General features: G+C 44.8%; 1 protein-coding gene across 2 annotated transcripts in view; it reads right to left on the bottom strand.

Annotated features, from left to right (window-relative positions):
* NOS1 (nitric oxide synthase 1) overlaps positions 1 to 16974 on the bottom strand; it is a 113137-nt gene that overhangs the window by 44556 nt on the left and 51607 nt on the right. For both annotated transcript variants that reach the window (XM_070763077.1, XM_070763076.1), the window contains exons 5-9: positions 13336 to 13498; positions 10737 to 10828; positions 6846 to 6987; positions 3661 to 3800; positions 727 to 901 (exon numbers count right to left, since the gene is read on the bottom strand). In XM_070763077.1, the coding sequence (XP_070619178.1) occupies positions 727 to 901; positions 3661 to 3800; positions 6846 to 6987; positions 10737 to 10828; positions 13336 to 13498 (712 nt within the window). The remainder of the gene's footprint in view (positions 1 to 726; positions 902 to 3660; positions 3801 to 6845; positions 6988 to 10736; positions 10829 to 13335; positions 13499 to 16974) is intronic.

Raw genomic sequence — 16974 nt, 5'->3', positions numbered from 1 at the left:
TCTGTTGTACAAATGGAAATGAGTGACTTTTAAATGTTATTATAGGGTTTTTAGAGCAATTAGTTAAATTAATTGGATTTTAAAGTCATTTATATTGTATATTGTCTTTTTGTTGAGAGGGGATCCAAGCGGCCGGTTAGGTCCCACAGAGTTGGCCTTCTCCGGGTCCCGTCGACTAAACAATGTCGTCTGGCGGGACCCAGGGGAAGAGCCTTCTCTGTGGTGGCCCCAACCCTCTGGAACCAGCTCTCCCCCCAGAGATTAGGATTGCCCCCACCCTCCTTGACTTTTGTGAACTCCTAAAAACCCACCTCTGCCATCAAGCATGGGGGGACTGAGATCTCTCCCCTTGCCTATGTCGTTTTATGTATGATATGATTGTGTGTATGTTTTTATATACTGGTTTTTTTTTAAGATTTTTAATGTAAAATTGCTATTTTAGATTTTAAATATTAGATTTGTTACCATGTGTTGTTTTTTATCACTGCTGGGGGCCGCCCCTAGTCTGCAGAGAGGGGCGGCATACAAATCTAATAAACAAACAAACAAACAAACAAAAAATATAAATAAAAAAATAAAATAAAATAAAATAAAATAAAATAAAATAAAATAAATAGAATAGAATAGAATAGAATAGAATAGAATAGAATAAAATAAAATGAAATAAATAAATCTCCTTGAAGGGTTTCAAAGATCCGGAAGTATGATGAGAGAGAGAGGGGCTACCTCTAGGATGTTGTAACGAGAGCTGTCACAGTAATCCCGGACTCCGATTTCGGTGCCCATGTACCAGCCGCTGAAGGGGCAGGCAGAGAATTCCAGCCCTCCGACCTCCAGAAGCATGTTAGAAACAGCTGGCAAGCCGTACCATTGAAGCCCGAGGTCTTTAAACCACTCGATTCTGTTAAAGGAGGAAAAATAAATAAATAAATAAATACGACGGTCGCCCAGAAAGCAATGCACCACATTTTTTCCCCTCAGCCTACAGTAACGGTACGAATGCAAAACTTTAGATATACATTGTTAGTGTTAGTTATGACCTACAAAGCCCTACAGAATACTTCCAAGACCGCCTTCTGCCGCACGAATCCCAGCGGCCGATTAGGTCCCACAGAGTTGGCCTTCTCCAGGTCCCGTTGACTAAACAATGTCATCTGGTGGGACCCAGGGGAAGAGCCTTCTCTGTGGTGGCCCCAGCCCTCTGGAACCAACTCCCCCCAGAGTTTAGGACTGCCCCCACCTTCCTCGCCTTTCGTAAGTTATTAAAAACTCATTTTTGCCACCAGGCATGGGGAAACTAACACACACACCAATTGTCAAGGCTCTGTGATTTTTTTTTTTTATTCTAAGGGTTTTAAATTGTATTTTAAAGTTGGATTTGTACACTGTTTATGTTGTTGTGAGCCGCCCCGAGTCCTTGGGGAGGGGCAGCATACAAAGCTAATAAATTATTATTATTATTATTATTATTATTATTATTATTATTATTATTTGAAATGTCAGGAGTGCATGTGTAAATTTTGCCTTTCTTCAGACAGATAGCATAGCTGCAGCAGTGTTTCGAAATGGCATCTGTAAGTGGGCGTTAAAAGTGATATTAACCCGTGTGTTTCATTCTATTGTTTCAGGAGTTGTTTCCGCTTTGTGAAGGGGGGCCGCCTGTCAGGCTGAAGCCCATCATTTGCAGTTAGAGACTTTGGCCTGCCATAGTAGAATAGTACGAGTCTAAATACTATTGCCTCTGCCTTCCATCCTTCCGAGGTTGGTAAAATGAGGACCCAGATTGTTGGACGCAAGATGCCAACTTTGTAAACCACAGAGGGCTGTAAAGCACTGCCAAGCGGTATATAAGTCTAAGTGCCATTGCCATTGCTATCAATCAATTATCAGTCCATCATGTTTTGAGGCTCACAGCAAATTGCATGCCTAAGTTAAGTTAATGCAGCCCTATCTCGAAAGTCCCACAATATAATTAAGTTTGGGAACTCAGCGCCATTTGACATCATTATCTCAGGGACCGCCTTCTGCCGCACGAATCCCAGCGACCAGTTAAGTCTCACAGAGTGGGCCTTCTCCAGGTCCCGTCAACTAAACAATGTAGGTTGGCGGGGCCCAGGGGAAGAGCCTTCTCTGTGGCGGACCCGACCCTCTGGAACCAACTCCCCCCAGAGATTAGAATAGCCCCCACCCTCCTTGCCTTTCGTAAGCTCCTCAAAACCCACCTCTGTCGTCAGGCATGGGGGAACTGAGATATTCTCTCCCCCTAGGCTTCTACAATTTATGCATGGTATGTTTGTATGTATGATTGGTTTTATAACAAGGGTTTTTAGCTGTTGTAGTATTGGATTTTTACATTCTGTTTTTTGTCACTGTTGTTAGCCGCCCCGAGTCCACGGAGAGGGGCGGGCATACAAATCCAATAAAATAAATAAATAAATAAATAAATCAACATAAGAACATAAGAAGAGCCATGCTGAATCGGGCCAAAGCCCATCGAGTCCAGCATTCTGTGTCACACAGTGGCCCACCAATTGTCCATGGGGATTTTGAGCAGAAAGAGAAGGCAAGACCCTCTCTTTCCCTTGACCCCCAACAAATGGGACTCAAGGGAATCCTTCCTGCCTCCACCAACATAGAGGCGGCACTTGGACATCCATTTCAATAACCACCGATACACTTGGCATCCATGAATCTGTCTAATCCTGCCTTGAAGCTATCCAGGCTGACAGCTGTCATGACCTCTTCTGGAAGTGAATTCTATAAACCAACGACCCGTTGGGCGAAGAAATATTTCCCTTTATTTGTCCTCGCTTTCTTACCTGTGAGCTTTAGGGAGAGACCCCTTGTCCTAGTATTGTGTGATAGAGAAAAGAATTTTTCTATCCCATGCACAGAAGTGGACTGTGGTGGAATGGCGACATGTGCTCGCCCCCGTGGCTCTGAGTGTTAGCAGAGTCCTACCTGGGCAGGTAGCAAAATCAGGTGCACCACACCACGGGCGCACCTGCGTGTCTGCGCGCGATTTCACTACCTGCCCAGGTGCAGTAGCAGAATTGCGCTGGACTCCGCTAGCACTGGAGAAGAGCACACATAGTCATTATACCTTAGCAGCCCACCTCTGCCCATGCATGATTTTACACCCTTCGATCAAGTCACCTCTTAAACGCCGTCTTTCAAGGCTGACCAAGACCAAGGCCTTGCAACCTGATTTCATAAGGGAGGTGCTCCATTGTCGTTGCCCATTTTTGCACCTTTCCCAGTTATTTATTTTTATTTTATTTATTTATTCATTTGTCCAATACACAATACATATGGAAGAGCATAGACATGAAGTAATATATATAAAGATAATATGTAAAAATAGAGGAGAAGATATATGAAAGGAAGAAAATATATATGATATATGAGATAAAGGAAAGACAATTGGACAGGGGACGAAAGGCAGGCTAGTGCACCTTGCTGACCTCTTAGGAACCTGGAGAGGTCAGTCGTGGATAGTCTAAGGGAGAAATGTTGGGGGTTAGGGGTTGACACTATTGAGTCCGGTAATGAGTTCCACGCTTCGACAACTCGATTGTTAAAGTCACATTTTTTACAGTCAAGTTTGGAGCGGTTCATATTCCCTTATATCCTTCCAGAGCCAAGAACATTTGGACTTACTTGGGGTGTCGAATGGGGACTTCCAACACTAAATCAGACGGGATCTCAAAAAGCTCAGGATCATTCCCATTGGCCTGGAGTAGGAGTGGCAGGATGTCGAATCGGCCATAGGGGGCTTTCCACCCTTGTTGTATGCAAATCTGCAGCCAAAGGAAAGGAAAAAGTAGGTTGGTGAATCTCCGCGCAACAAAACACAAGCACAAAATGTGAATTCTAAAGAGGTCTGTAAGGGGCGTACGTAAGTGCACTTTTGTGCCTAATGTCCCTGTCCTATTGCCTTATTATCCTTTCTATTACTACGTTCTACTTATGTTATGTTATGTTAATATGTACTATAATACTATACTTGTTTGACAAATAAATAAATAAAATAAATAAATTCTACTAACATCTGTTTGTCGATCCGCAGAATGCTTCTTAAAGTGGCACATTCTTTGCATGTGGGATATTGACAGTGAAAGGCCACAACATTTTTTACTACCACACCGTGGACGTGGCTTATTTTGTGGGTGTGGCTTGATGGTCATGTGACTGGATGGGAGTTGGCTTGTCAACCCTGTGACTTGGTAGGAGTGGCTTGCTGGCCACGTGGCCAGGTGGGAGTGCCTTGATGATCATGTGACCGGGGAGTGGCTTAAAGGTCATGTGACTGGCTTAACGGTGGCCAACTTGACGTCACTCATGTCAAGGGTAGGGGTTAGGATGCCTGGCTTCTCCTCGCTTCACAGAGAGACAATTGCCCTATCTATTTACTATGACTGAACATCCAAAATATACAATTTAATTCTATGTATACAGTGTTCCCTCGATTTTCGCGGGTTCGAACTTCGTGAAAAGTCTATACCACGGTTTTTCAAAAATATTAATTAAAACTACTTCGTGGGTTTTTTCCCTAAACCACGGTTTTTCCCGCCCGATGACATCATATGTGATCGCCAAACTTTCATCTGCCTTTAATAAATATTTTTAAAATAAACTTTAATAAATAAACATGGTGAGTAATAATCTCAATGGTTGCTAAGGGAATGGGAAATTGCAATTTAGGGGTTTAAAGTGTTAAGGGATGGCTTGTGATACTGTTCATAGCCAAAAATAGTGTATTTACTTCCGCATCTCTACTTCGCGGAAATTCGACTTTCGCGGGCGGTCTCGGAACGCATCCCCCACGAAAATTGAGGGAACACTGTATATGCCATATATATACATACATATTATACACAGACACTCAAAAATATATATTACAGTGGTACCTCTAGATACGAGCTGCTCCACATGCGAGTATTCCAAGTTACAAGCCGCGACGCGAAATTTCTGTTCGACACCCGAGCTCAAATTTGGGATATGAGCCGAGCTTCAGGATGCTACCGCTAGTTGGCGCATCACCTCTCTGACCCAGAATCCCCTTGCTTCCGGTTATCTCGGCAATTCGCATGTGTTAGCGCGCAAAACAAAGTTTTATACCATTTAACTATGGAATTGTTGTTTTGTTTACGTAGCCTACAGTACACAGCCGCACTCGTCTGTCGCAAAGGTAAGGTTACTGTACCGTGTTTTATACATTTTCTTATTGTATTTTGTACATTTCTCTTTTCATTATTTATTTTATTGTTTATTTATACGTGTTGCATGCACATTTATTAATTAAAAACATGTCTTTTTTTTCATAATTTAGGCTAACTTTGGGACTTTTTTGAGGGCTGGAACCAATTAGAATTATTTACATTAATTCATATGGGGAAAATTCGTTCGAGATACGAGTTGATCTACTTACGAGTTCGGGTCTGGAACGAATTAAACTCGTATGTCGAGGTACCACTGTATCTACTATATGTAAGCTCAATTTTTGCTACCCTCTGTGTCCCCCCACCCCTGTGTAGGCAGCAGCCCATGACTGGAGGTTGAGGATGATGGGAGCATAACTACTACCAAGACTCTACTATCAATTTACAGCAGAGAGTTCAATTTTATTCTCGCGATTTCTGAACCAGTAGAAAAATAAACCAACAGGGTTTCACATGCACCAAACTATATTCCATTTCATGTTCAGTAGTGAGCCCTGTTGTTGTCACCGGGCACTTCTGTTCAAATTTTGCACGGTTTCCTTTGAATAAGCTTCGAATTGATGAAGTGTTCAGTTGCTTAAAGAAGCTTTGGAATAAGCCTGAAGGATCACGTTAATTGGTGTCAAACTGCTATTAAAAAAGCAACAAACTGTAGCTGCAAAATCGAGTTTGTAAGAGGTCGGTGACAATCAAAACGGAAAGATTACAAGTAAGCAGGCTTGGATTCAGAAGTCTTTTAAAAAAATAAATGCAGTCAATTTTTTTTTCTTTTTAGCCCTTCGAGGTGCTCCAGATGAGACACACAGCTATGAGTTCTAATTATTAGTTCACAAGTATGAATACATTTCCTTCTCCTCCTCTTCCTCCCTTCTTCACCTCCTCCTTCTTCCTCCTCCTTCCTCCTCTTCCTCTTCCTTCACCTCCTCCTTCTCCTTTTCCTCCTCCTCCTCCTCTTCCTTCTCCTCCTCCTTCCTCCTCCTTTTCCTCCTCCTTTTCCTCCTCCTCCTCTTCTTCCTTCTCCTCCTCCTTCCTCCTCCTCCTTCCTCCTCCTCCTCCTCCTCCTCCTCCTTCTTCCTCCTTCTTCCTCCTCCTCCTTCTTCCTCCTCCTTTTCCTCCTCCTCCTCCTCCTCTTCCTTCTCCTCCTTCTTCCTCCTTTTCCTCCTCCTCCTCCTTTTCCTTCTCCTCCTTTTTCCTCCTTTTCCTCCTCCTCCTCCCCCTCCTCCTCCTCCTCCTCCTTTTCCTCCTCCTCCTCCTCCTCCTTCCTCCTCCTTTTCCTCCTTCTTCTCTTCCTCCTCCCTCCTCTTCCTCTAGCTTCCTCCTCCTTCTTCCTCCTCCTCCTCTTCCCCTCCTCCTCCTTCTCCCTCTTCCATTCTCCTCCTTCTCCCTCCTCCTCCTCCTCTCTTCCCCCTCCTTTCCTCTCTCTCTCCCTCTCCTTTCTTCTCCTCTCCCCTCCTCTCCTCTCCCTTCTGGAACACTTCCCACATCCATTTCCTTATCTGTGATCTATCTCCTTCCAGTCTCCCAAGATCTTTCTCCCATATGACAACAATTCAAGGGATTTCCCCAACACAGGTATGCTCATCCTTATAGTATAATGTAGGTCCCCCTACATCATGCACCAACCTCAGTCAGCTCCACACTAGCTGGATCCCCCAAGATGGAACCATCTGGTTGTTTATAGCCGGCATAACGGATGAGCTGAGAGTTCCAGACTCGGAAGTCATGTTTGCCATCAGTTCTCTGGGGGAAGATGGTGATGGCAGACCTAGGAGGACAAGGGAAAAAATGGGGGACCGGTTTAGCACTCCTACTGATTTAGATTTAGATTTAATTGGATTTGTATGCCGCCCCTCTCCGAGGACTCGGGTTGGCTCACAGCATGCACAGAAAAACAAGAAACAACAATAACAATCCAATTAATACATTAAAAATGATCTTTAAAATTCTAATTAAAAATCTATCAATGTCATTCATTCAACAATCAAACTAAAGCATCAGGCGGAAGATCTAAGGAACCCCAGGCCTGGCAGCAAAGATGAGTTTTTAAACTCTTTCGGAAGGCGAGGAGTGTGGGGGCAGTACGAATCTCCGGGGGGAGCTGATTCCAGAGGGCCGGGCCCCCCACAGAGAAGGCTCTTCCCCTAGGTCCAACCAAACAACATTGTTTGGTTGACGGGACTCTAAGGAGACCAACTCTGTGGGACCTCACTGGTCGCTGGGATTCGTGTGGCAGAAGGCGGTCTCGGAAATAGTCTGGTCCTATGCCATGTAGGGCTTTATAGGTCATTATCAACACTTTGAATTGTGCCCAGAAACAGATCGGTAGCCAATGCAATGGAAGGAGAGTTACTCTGCAGAAGCACTTAGCCAGGAGCCCACAACATAAGGAATAGAATAGATGACAAACCTATGGCATGTGTGCCACAGGTGGCACGCAGAGCCATGTCTGCTGCACATGAGCCGTACATGTCCAGCACACATCTAGGCACCAACCAGCTGATTTTTGGCTCATATGGAGCTCTGGGAGGGCATTTCTGCCCTCCCCAAGCTCCAAAAACCTCTCTCGAGCCTGGAGAGGGCAAAAAATGTGCTACCAGGCCTACTGGAAGTCATGAAATTGGGTAGTGGTGGCGCATGAGGGCATTGAATATGGGTGTGGGCATGTGCACTATTTTGGCACCTGAAGAAAAAAAAAGTTTGCCATTATTGGAAGAGAATAAGCTGGAAGGGACCTTGGAGGTCTTCTAGCCCAGCCCTTGTTCAAGCAGCAGATCCTATACCAGTGATGGTGAACCTAGAGTTTTATAAAGCGGTACGTCACATGATCTTGAGGTCTGTTTTTCTTCATGTCCTCTGTGGTTGGGCCTGGCTGAGAACGTCAAGGATGCCAGCCACAAACTCTCAGCTGGGCAGACAACATTGTCAAGAGTTCAGTGTAGGATTGATTCTCAATCTTTAGTGCAGTTGGTTGATTGATTGATTTATTGATTGATTTATTGATTTATTGATTGATTGATTGATTGGATTTGTATGTCGCCCCTCTCCGAAGACTCGGGGCGGCTAACAACAATAATAAAAAACAGCATGTAAATCCAATACTAAAACAGCTAAAAAACCCTTATTGTAAAAACCAAACATACATACAAACAAACATACCATGCATAAATTGTAAAGGCCTAGGGGGAAAGAATATCTCAGTTCTCTGATGGCAGAGGTGGGTTTTAAGGAGCTTACGAAAGGCAAGGAGGGTGGGGGCAATTCTAATCTCCGGGGGGAGTTGGTTCCAGAGGGCCGGGGCCACCACAGAGAAGGCTCTTCCCCTGGCCCCTGCCAAACGACATTGTTTTGTTGACGGGACCTGGAGAAGGCCCACTCTGTGGGACCTACCGGTCGCTGGGATTCTTGCGGCAGAAGGCGGTCTCATAGATACCCTGGTCCGGTGCCATGAAGGGCTTTATAGGTGATGACCAATACTTTGAATTGTGACCGGAAACTGATCGGCAAGCAATGCAGACTGCGGAGTGTTGGTGTTACATGGGCATTTTTGGGAAAGCCCATGATTGCTCTCGCAGCTGCATTAAATATTTGCACGCAGGGGCTGGAAATAATCTCTGTGGAATTTTTCTGCACATCTGAGGATAAGAAGACCCTTAAATTTTTAAGCAAAATATCTATAAAATGCACCTACCACAGAGAAGCTGACCTTCAAAATGTTTGTATTGTTTAATGTTCACTATAGGCTTATCCATGGATAATCCACTTTTCATGGTACTTTGGTTAAACATTTGAGAGTCAGTTTATCCCTGGGTAGATTTATATGCAAGTAGATATGGGATAAAACTCAACATTTGCTCCTGGCAGTGCCGTAAAGTAGATATTGAGAGATTATTTAACTCTCCGTGCGATGGAGGATGTCACGGTTTTAAGACTTGGACGAGGGTATAAATGGGGGACTCGTCAAATTTGCAGATGACATCAAACTGGCAGGAATAGCCCACACTCCAGAAGATAGGTGCAAAATACAAACAATATTTGACAAACTTGAAAAATGGACACTAGCTAACAAAATGAAATTCAATGGTGAAAAAAGTCAGGTTCTACATTTAGGCAAGAAAAACAAAATGCACAGGTACAATATATGTGGTACATTGCTCAAGAGCAGTAACTGTGAGAGGGATCCTGGAGTCCTAGTCACTGGACAACCATTTAAATAGGAGCCAGATGTGTGCAGCAGCTGCCAAAAAAGCCAACACAGTTCTAGGCTTCATCAAGAGAGGGAGAGAATCAAGATCACGTGAAGTGTTAATACCACTTTATAAGGCCCTGGTAAGGCCACACTTGCAATACTGCATTCAGTTTTGGTTGCCACGATGCAAAAAGGATGTTGAGACTCTAGAAAAAGTGCAAAGAAGAGCAACAAAGATGATTAGGGGACTGGAGGCTAAAACATATGAAGAACGGTTAGAGAAAGTAGGTATGTCTAGTTTAATGAAAAGAAGGGCCAGAGGAGACATGATAGCAGTGTTCCAAATATCTCAAGGGTCAACCTATTCTCCAAAGCACCTGAGGGTAGGACAATAAGCAATGGATGGAAACTAAACAAGGGGAGAAGTAATTTAGAATTAAGGAGAAAGTTCCTGACAGTTAGAACAGTTAATCAGTGGAATAGCTTGCCTCCAGAAGTTGTGAATGCCCCAACACTGGAAGTTTTAAAGAAGATGTTGGATAACCATCTGTCTGAAGTAGTGTAGGGTTTCTTGCCTAAGCAGGGGGTTGGACTAGAAGACCTCCAAGGTCCCTTCCTACTCTGTTCTTCTATTCTGTTCTAAGACTAGCTTTTAACCTCCAACCTTGGCAAGTTTAAGACTTATGGACCAGCTTTTTTTAATTGATTGATTGATTGATTGGATTTGTATGCCACCCCTCCCTGTAGACTTGGGGCAGCTAACAGTGGTAAAAAACAGCATGTAACAATCCAATACTAAAACAATGAAAAAACCCTTATTATAAAACCAAACATACATACAAACATACCATGCATAAATTGTAAAGGCCTAGGGGGAAAGAATATCTCCGTTCCCCCATGCCTGATGGCAAAGGTGGGTTTTAAGAAGCTTAAGAAAGGCGAGGAGGGTGGGGGCAATTCTAATCTTTGGGGGGAGTTGGTTCCAGAGGGCCGGGTCCGTCACAGAGAAGGCTCTTCCCCTGGGTCCCGCCAAACAACATTGTTTAGTTGACGGGACCCAGAGAAGGCCCACTCTGTGGGACCTAACTGGTCGCTAGGATTCGTGCAGCAGAAGGCGGTCCCCGAGATGCTCTTTTGCATTGTAGATTAGTGCTTTAACCACTAGATGAAAACTGGCTATGGGAGATTCTAACTTTGGGTCGCTCAGTTTTCTGCTGAGCTTTCCAGCTCACGTAAGATAACAAACTCGGTGTTGGTCCAATGCAATCATGTCATTTGTGTGAGAACACACCCACTCATCCATCCACCCACCCACTCCCCCCGCACACCTGAGGTTCCCTTTGTTTGTGGCATATTTGATGTGGTTGCAAATGTAGTTGAACATCCCATGGGCAGTGGTACAATCCCGGGCATCAAAAACCTGGAAAGAATTCAAAGAGAAGAGTTAGGGAGTTGGGATCTTAAGGACCAACAAAGACAACGAAGAAACATAGAAACATATGAGATTGACTGCAGAAAAAGACCTCCTGGTCCATCTAGTCTGCCCTTATGCTATTTCCTGTATTTTATCTTAGGATGGATCTATGTTTATCCCGGGCATGTTTAAATTCAGTGACTGTGGACTTACCAACCATGTCTGCTGGAAGTTTGTTCCAAGCATCTCCGACTCTTTCAGTCAAATATTTTCTCACGCTGCTTCTGATCTTTCCCCCAACTAAGCTCAGATTGTGCCCCCTTATTCTTGTGTTCCCTTTCCTATTAAAAACACTTCCCTCCTGAACCTTATTTAACCTTTTAAAATATTTAAATGTTTCGATCATGTCCCCATTTTCCCTTCTGTCCTCCAGACTATACAGATTGAGTTAATTAAATCTTTCCTGATTAGTTTTATGCTTAAGACCTTCCAATGTTTTTGTAGCCCATCTTTGGACCCGTTCAATTTGATCCATCTCTTTTTGTAGGTGAGGTCTCCAGAACTGGAGACACTATTCCAAATGTGGTCTCACCAGCGCTCTATACAGCGGGATCACAATCTCCCTCTTCCTGCTTGTTATACCTCTAGCTATGCAGCCAAGCATTCTATTCACTTTCTCTACCGCCTGACCACACCGTTCACCTATTTTGAGACTGTCAGAACACCAAGGCCTAGGTTTGCTCTCGAATAAACAAAGGTAGTGCTGTAAGCGAATGCATTAAATCCGTACATTTTTAAACCTGAATGACTGCCATGAACAGTAGCAGAAAGATTTAATTTCTGCAGACAGGGAAGGCAGGGTTAGACTCAAAGGTTTTTAACATCCTGAAGGGCCAATTTAGGAAAACCGTGTAAAAGAAGGAAGGAATTTGTCAGTCCTTCCACCTTACATCTGGAGCTGGCTCAGCAAGTAAACCCTGATAAACTCTTAAGCAGGATTAAAATGAGTTCAGTTATCCAGGTAGGCGGAAGGGCAGCCTTTTTTGCATGCAAATCTCTCAAAGCACTTTATTGGGGATTAAACGTTTGTACAGAAAGGATGCTTTGCCTCCAGTTCGAGCAGATTTTACTTCCTTTCGGTTTAATGAAAAGAAACATAACGGGGCGGGCATAGCGCTTGCAAAACCCTGAACTTAAAATTTTTGGACAGCTTGTTTTAAATCAGATCCCCCAAATCTTCTGGGAGGGCTTCCCTAGAACATTCGGGGGGCCCTGCAGACTACTTGACTGTGTGCCAATTTGCCAAAAATACTCATACTGGCTGTTCTGCCGGGCTCTCTGGTAGGAGCCTCCCGAAAATTCAAGGGTACAAATTTCAGACACACACACACACGTTTGAAAATTCAAAACAATGTTCTTTATCCCAAAATTCAAAATAAACTAAGCACTCTTTTTGTATTGCAAAGAGCACTCGTCCCAAAACAACTGGGTAGTCTGTACAATTAACCTTGAGCAGTCATTAAGTACTTAGCTAGCAGCTGTGAAGAAACTTCACACCCCTTCTTCTTCCAATGAAGTGACACACACACACACATGTTGCTCTGATTTGTTTTCAAAGGCATGAAAAATCAACAAGCAAAGTCCAGAAAACAGCAACCCAGGATTCCTGACGAACTGCGATCAGATACTGTTTCACAACGGCCAAACCCACACGCTGCTATTTATAGCAGCAGCCCTAATTACTGGAGCCCCACCCAACCACAGGTGGCCTCATTTTCTCTTCTAATAATCCTTCAGTTGTTGTCTCCTATGCATCACCCTATGCATGCGTGGATGTGTCATTAATTCTTGTTCAGAATCCAAAGATGATACAGATGATTGATCTCCTCCTGGGCTGTCTGCCAAACTCCCCTCTTCCCTGTCACTCATGCTGCCTTGGTCAGAGGAGACTTCGTCGGCAGATTCCATCGGGAGCAAAACAGGCCTGCGGCATGTGGATGTTTCCCCCGCATCCACCTGCACATTCCTTGGGGCAGGAGCTGGGCCAGAGCTAACTACAACACCGGCTAAGAATAATCTGTACTTTAAAAAAAAAATTCAACAAACTTTCATAAACTTCCATACATATACCATAATATCAAAACATCCATAGTTGTACATTTCTATCCAAAATGCCATAAACATATATACTTAATTTGCTCCGTTGTATACTTTTATCTCCCACCTTCTATATTGCTTCCTTCTATATTTCACACTACTCCCCTCCCTCTCTCTCCCTCTCTTCCCACTACCTTCTTTCTCCATCTCTCCCTCTTTCCTACTTCCATCCTCTCTCTCCCAGCTTCCTTTCTACTTCCTCTTCCTCCGTCTTATCTTTTCCTTCTGGACTCATAAAGTTGGGATTTGTTTTATCAATGGTTAATAGTCAGAAACAGAAGCTAGAAATTCAAAAGTTTAAGAGAGTGATTAACTAACTATACAATGAAGGTTTATTAGTATATATATTTCCTCACCTGCAACTTGGACCACTGGATTCTCCCCACACAACGAGAAGCGTTGCGCCATGCATGCTTGGCTCCATAGATCAGCTCCGTATCACGCAACTGGTAAGTGTCTGTAGTTTCTATCTCTTTGGTGACTTCCACCAGCCTTTCCATGTGAGCTTTCGAGCCAGACCTGCCGGGGCAGAGAAGAAAAGAGGTTAGCCATCATTCATGGCACTGCGGTGGGCATAGTAGTCTTGCGCAAGGAAATTTCTCTTTAGTTCTAAGTTGCTTCTCTCCATGTTTAATTTCCACCCATTGCTTCTTGTTCTACCCTCAGGGGCTTTGGAGAATAGTTGACTCCCTCTTCTTTGTGGCAACCCCTGAGATATTGGAAGACTGCTATCAGGTCTGTCTATCTATCTGTCTATCTATCTATCTATCTATCTATCTATCTATCTATCTATCTATCTATCTATCTATCTATCTATCTATTTTATTTATTTTATTTATTTTATTTGTTTGCTTGTTTTGTCAAGTACGTATTGGAGGTATACAAAGATATAATAATATTTATATACAGTACATGATACTAGTAAAGGACAAACATTAGGACAGGGGATGGAAGGCACGCTGGTGCACTTATGCACGCCCCTTACTGACCTCTTAGGAATCGGGAGAGGTGAACAGTGGATAGTCTAAGGGAAAAGTGTTGGGGGTTAGGTGACCATACTACAGAGTCTGGTAGTGAGTTCCATGCATCAACTACTCGGTTACTAAAGTTGTATTTCCTGCAGTCAAGTTTGTATCTGTTGTGTGCTCAAGTGTTGTTGTGGTTGAAGCTAAAGTAGTCGTTGACAGGAAGGACGTTGTAGCAGATGATTTTATGGGCTATGCTTAGGTCGTGTTTAAGGCGATGTAGTTCTAAGCTTTCTAAGTCTCTCCTAGTCCTTTTCATTAAACTAGCCATGCCCAATTCCTGCAACCATTCTTATTTTATTTTATTTATTATTTGGATTTGTATGCCGCCCCTCTCCAAAAACTCGGGGCGGCTCACAACAAGTGAAAAGACAATCCAATACATAATCCAATTAATTAAAATATTATAAATTTAAGAAAAACCCCTATACTAACATACACACACACACACAAGCATACCATATATAAATTCAACGTGCCCAGGGGAAGATGTTTAGTTTCCCCATGCCTGACGGCAAAGGTGGGTTTTGAGGAGTTTACGGAAGGCAGGAAGAGTAGGGGCAGTTCTGATCTCCGGGGGGAGTTGGTTCCAGAGAGTCGGTGCCGCCACAGAGAAGGCTCTCCCCCTGGGGCCCGCCAACCGACATTGTTTAGTTGACGGGACCCGGAGGAGGCCCACTCTGTGGGACCTAATCGGTCGCTGGGATTCGTGCGACAGAAGGCGGTCTCGGAGATATTCTGGTCCAGTGCCATGAAGGGCTTTAAAGGTCATAACCAACACTTTGAATTGTGACCGGAAACTGATCGGCAGCCAATGCAGACTGCGGAGTGATGGTGAAACATGGGCATACCTAGGTAGGCCCATGACTGCTCTCGCAGCTGCATTCTGCACGATCTGAAGTTTCCGAACACTTTTCAAAGGTAGCCCCATGTAGAGAGCATTACAGTAGTCAAACCTCGAGGTGATGAGGGCCTGAGTGACTGTGAGCAATGAGTCCCGGTCCAGATAGGGCCGCAACTGGTGCACCAGGCGGACCTGGGCAAACGCCCCCCTCGCCACAGCTGAAAGATGGTTCTCTAATGTGAGCTGTGGATCGAGGAGGACGCCCAAGTTGCGGACCCTCTCTGAGGGGGTCAGTAATTCCCCCCCCAGGGTAATGGACGGACAGATGGGATTGTCCTTGGGAGGCAAAACCCACAGCCACTCCGTCTTATCCGGGTTGAGCTTGAGTCTGTTGACACCCATCCAGGCCCCAACAGCCTCCAGGCACCGGCACATCACTTCCACCGCTTCGTTGACTGGGCATGGGGTGGAGATGTAAAGCTGGGTATCATCGGCATATTGATGATACCTCACCCCATGTCCTTGGATGATCTCACCCAGCGGTTTCATGTAGATGTTAAATAGCAAGGGGGAGAGGACCGACCCCTGAGGTACTCCACAAGGGAGAGACCTCGGAGTCGACCTCTGACCCCCCACTAACACCGACTGCGACCGGCCAGAGAGGTAGGAGGAGAACCACTGAAGCACAGTGCCTCCCACCCCCAACCCCTCCAACCGGTGCAGAAGGATACCATGGTCGATGGTATCGAAAGCCGCTGAGAGATCGAGGAGCACCAGGACAGAGGATAAACCCCTGTCCCGGGCCCGCCAGAGATCATCCATCAACGCGACCAAAGCGGTTTCCGTGCTGTAACCGGGCCTGAAGCCCGACTGCTGGGGACCTAGATAATCGGCTTCTTCCAAGGACCGCTGGAGCTGGAGTGCCACCACCTTCTCGACAACCTTCCCCATGAAGGGAAGGTTGGAGACTGGACGATAGTTGTTGAATATGGCTGGGTCCAGGGAGGGCTTCTTGAGGAGGGGGCGCACAAGTGCTTCTTTATAGAGTGATGGAAAAACTCCCCTCCCCAAGGAAGCGTTGGTAATCTCCTGGGCCCAGCTCCGTGTCACCTCCCTGCTGGCCGAGACCAACCAGGAGGGACACGGGTCCAGTAAACAGGTGGCGGAACTCACAGCTCCAATGGCCTTGTCCACTTCATCAGGTGTCACCAGATCAAACTCTTCCCAGACAGGTGGACAAGTACGTGCCCCAGTCACCTCGACTGACTCATTGTCAGTCGACTCTGTTTTACAATTGGAGTCGAGGTCAGCCCGGATCTGAGCGACTTTACCAGCGAAAAACGTGTTAAACTCCTCGGCACTACTCTGCAAGGGCTCCCCAACTCCCCCCTGGTTAAGAAGGGAGCGGGTCACCCTAAACAGAGCGGCCGGGCGGGATTCCGCTGATGCAATCAAGGCGGCATGGTACGCGCATCTTGCCGCCTTGAGCGCCACTTTGTAAGTCTTAATATGAGCTCTTACAAGTGTTCGATCAGATTCAGACCTGCTCTTCCTCCATCGCTTCCTCTTCATATGTTTTAGCCTCCAGTCCCCTCATCCTCTTTGTTGCTCTTCTCTGCACTCTTTCTAGAGTCTCAACATCCTTTTAACATCGTAGCAACCAAAACTGAATGCAGTATTCCAAGTGGGCCTTAACAAGGCTTATAAAGTGGTATTAACTCTTTGCGTGATCTTAGAAACATAGAAACATAGAAGACTGACAGGAGAAAAAGACCTCATGGTCCATCTAGTCTGCCCTTATACTATTTCCTGTATTTTATCTTACAATTGATATATGTTTATCCCAGGCATGTTTAAATTCAGTTACTGTGGATTGACCAACCATGTCTGCTGGAAATTTGTTCCAAGGATCTACTACTCTTTCAGTAAAATAATATTTTCTCATGTTGCCTTTGATCTTTCCCCCAACTAACTTCAGATTGTGTCCCCTTGTTCTTGTGTTCACTTTCCTATGAAAAACACTTCCCTCCTGAACCTTATTTAACCCTTTAACATATTTAAATGTTTCGATCATGTCCCCCCTTTTCCTTCTGTCCTCCAGACTATACAGATTGAGTTCCTTAAGT

The sequence above is a fragment of the Erythrolamprus reginae genome, chromosome 10 (genome assembly GCF_031021105.1).
Source record: "Erythrolamprus reginae isolate rEryReg1 chromosome 10, rEryReg1.hap1, whole genome shotgun sequence".
Taxonomy (NCBI): Eukaryota; Metazoa; Chordata; class Lepidosauria; order Squamata; family Dipsadidae; genus Erythrolamprus; species Erythrolamprus reginae.
The sequence above is the reverse complement of the archived record's forward strand: the minus strand, read 5'-3'. Positions and strand labels throughout refer to the sequence as shown.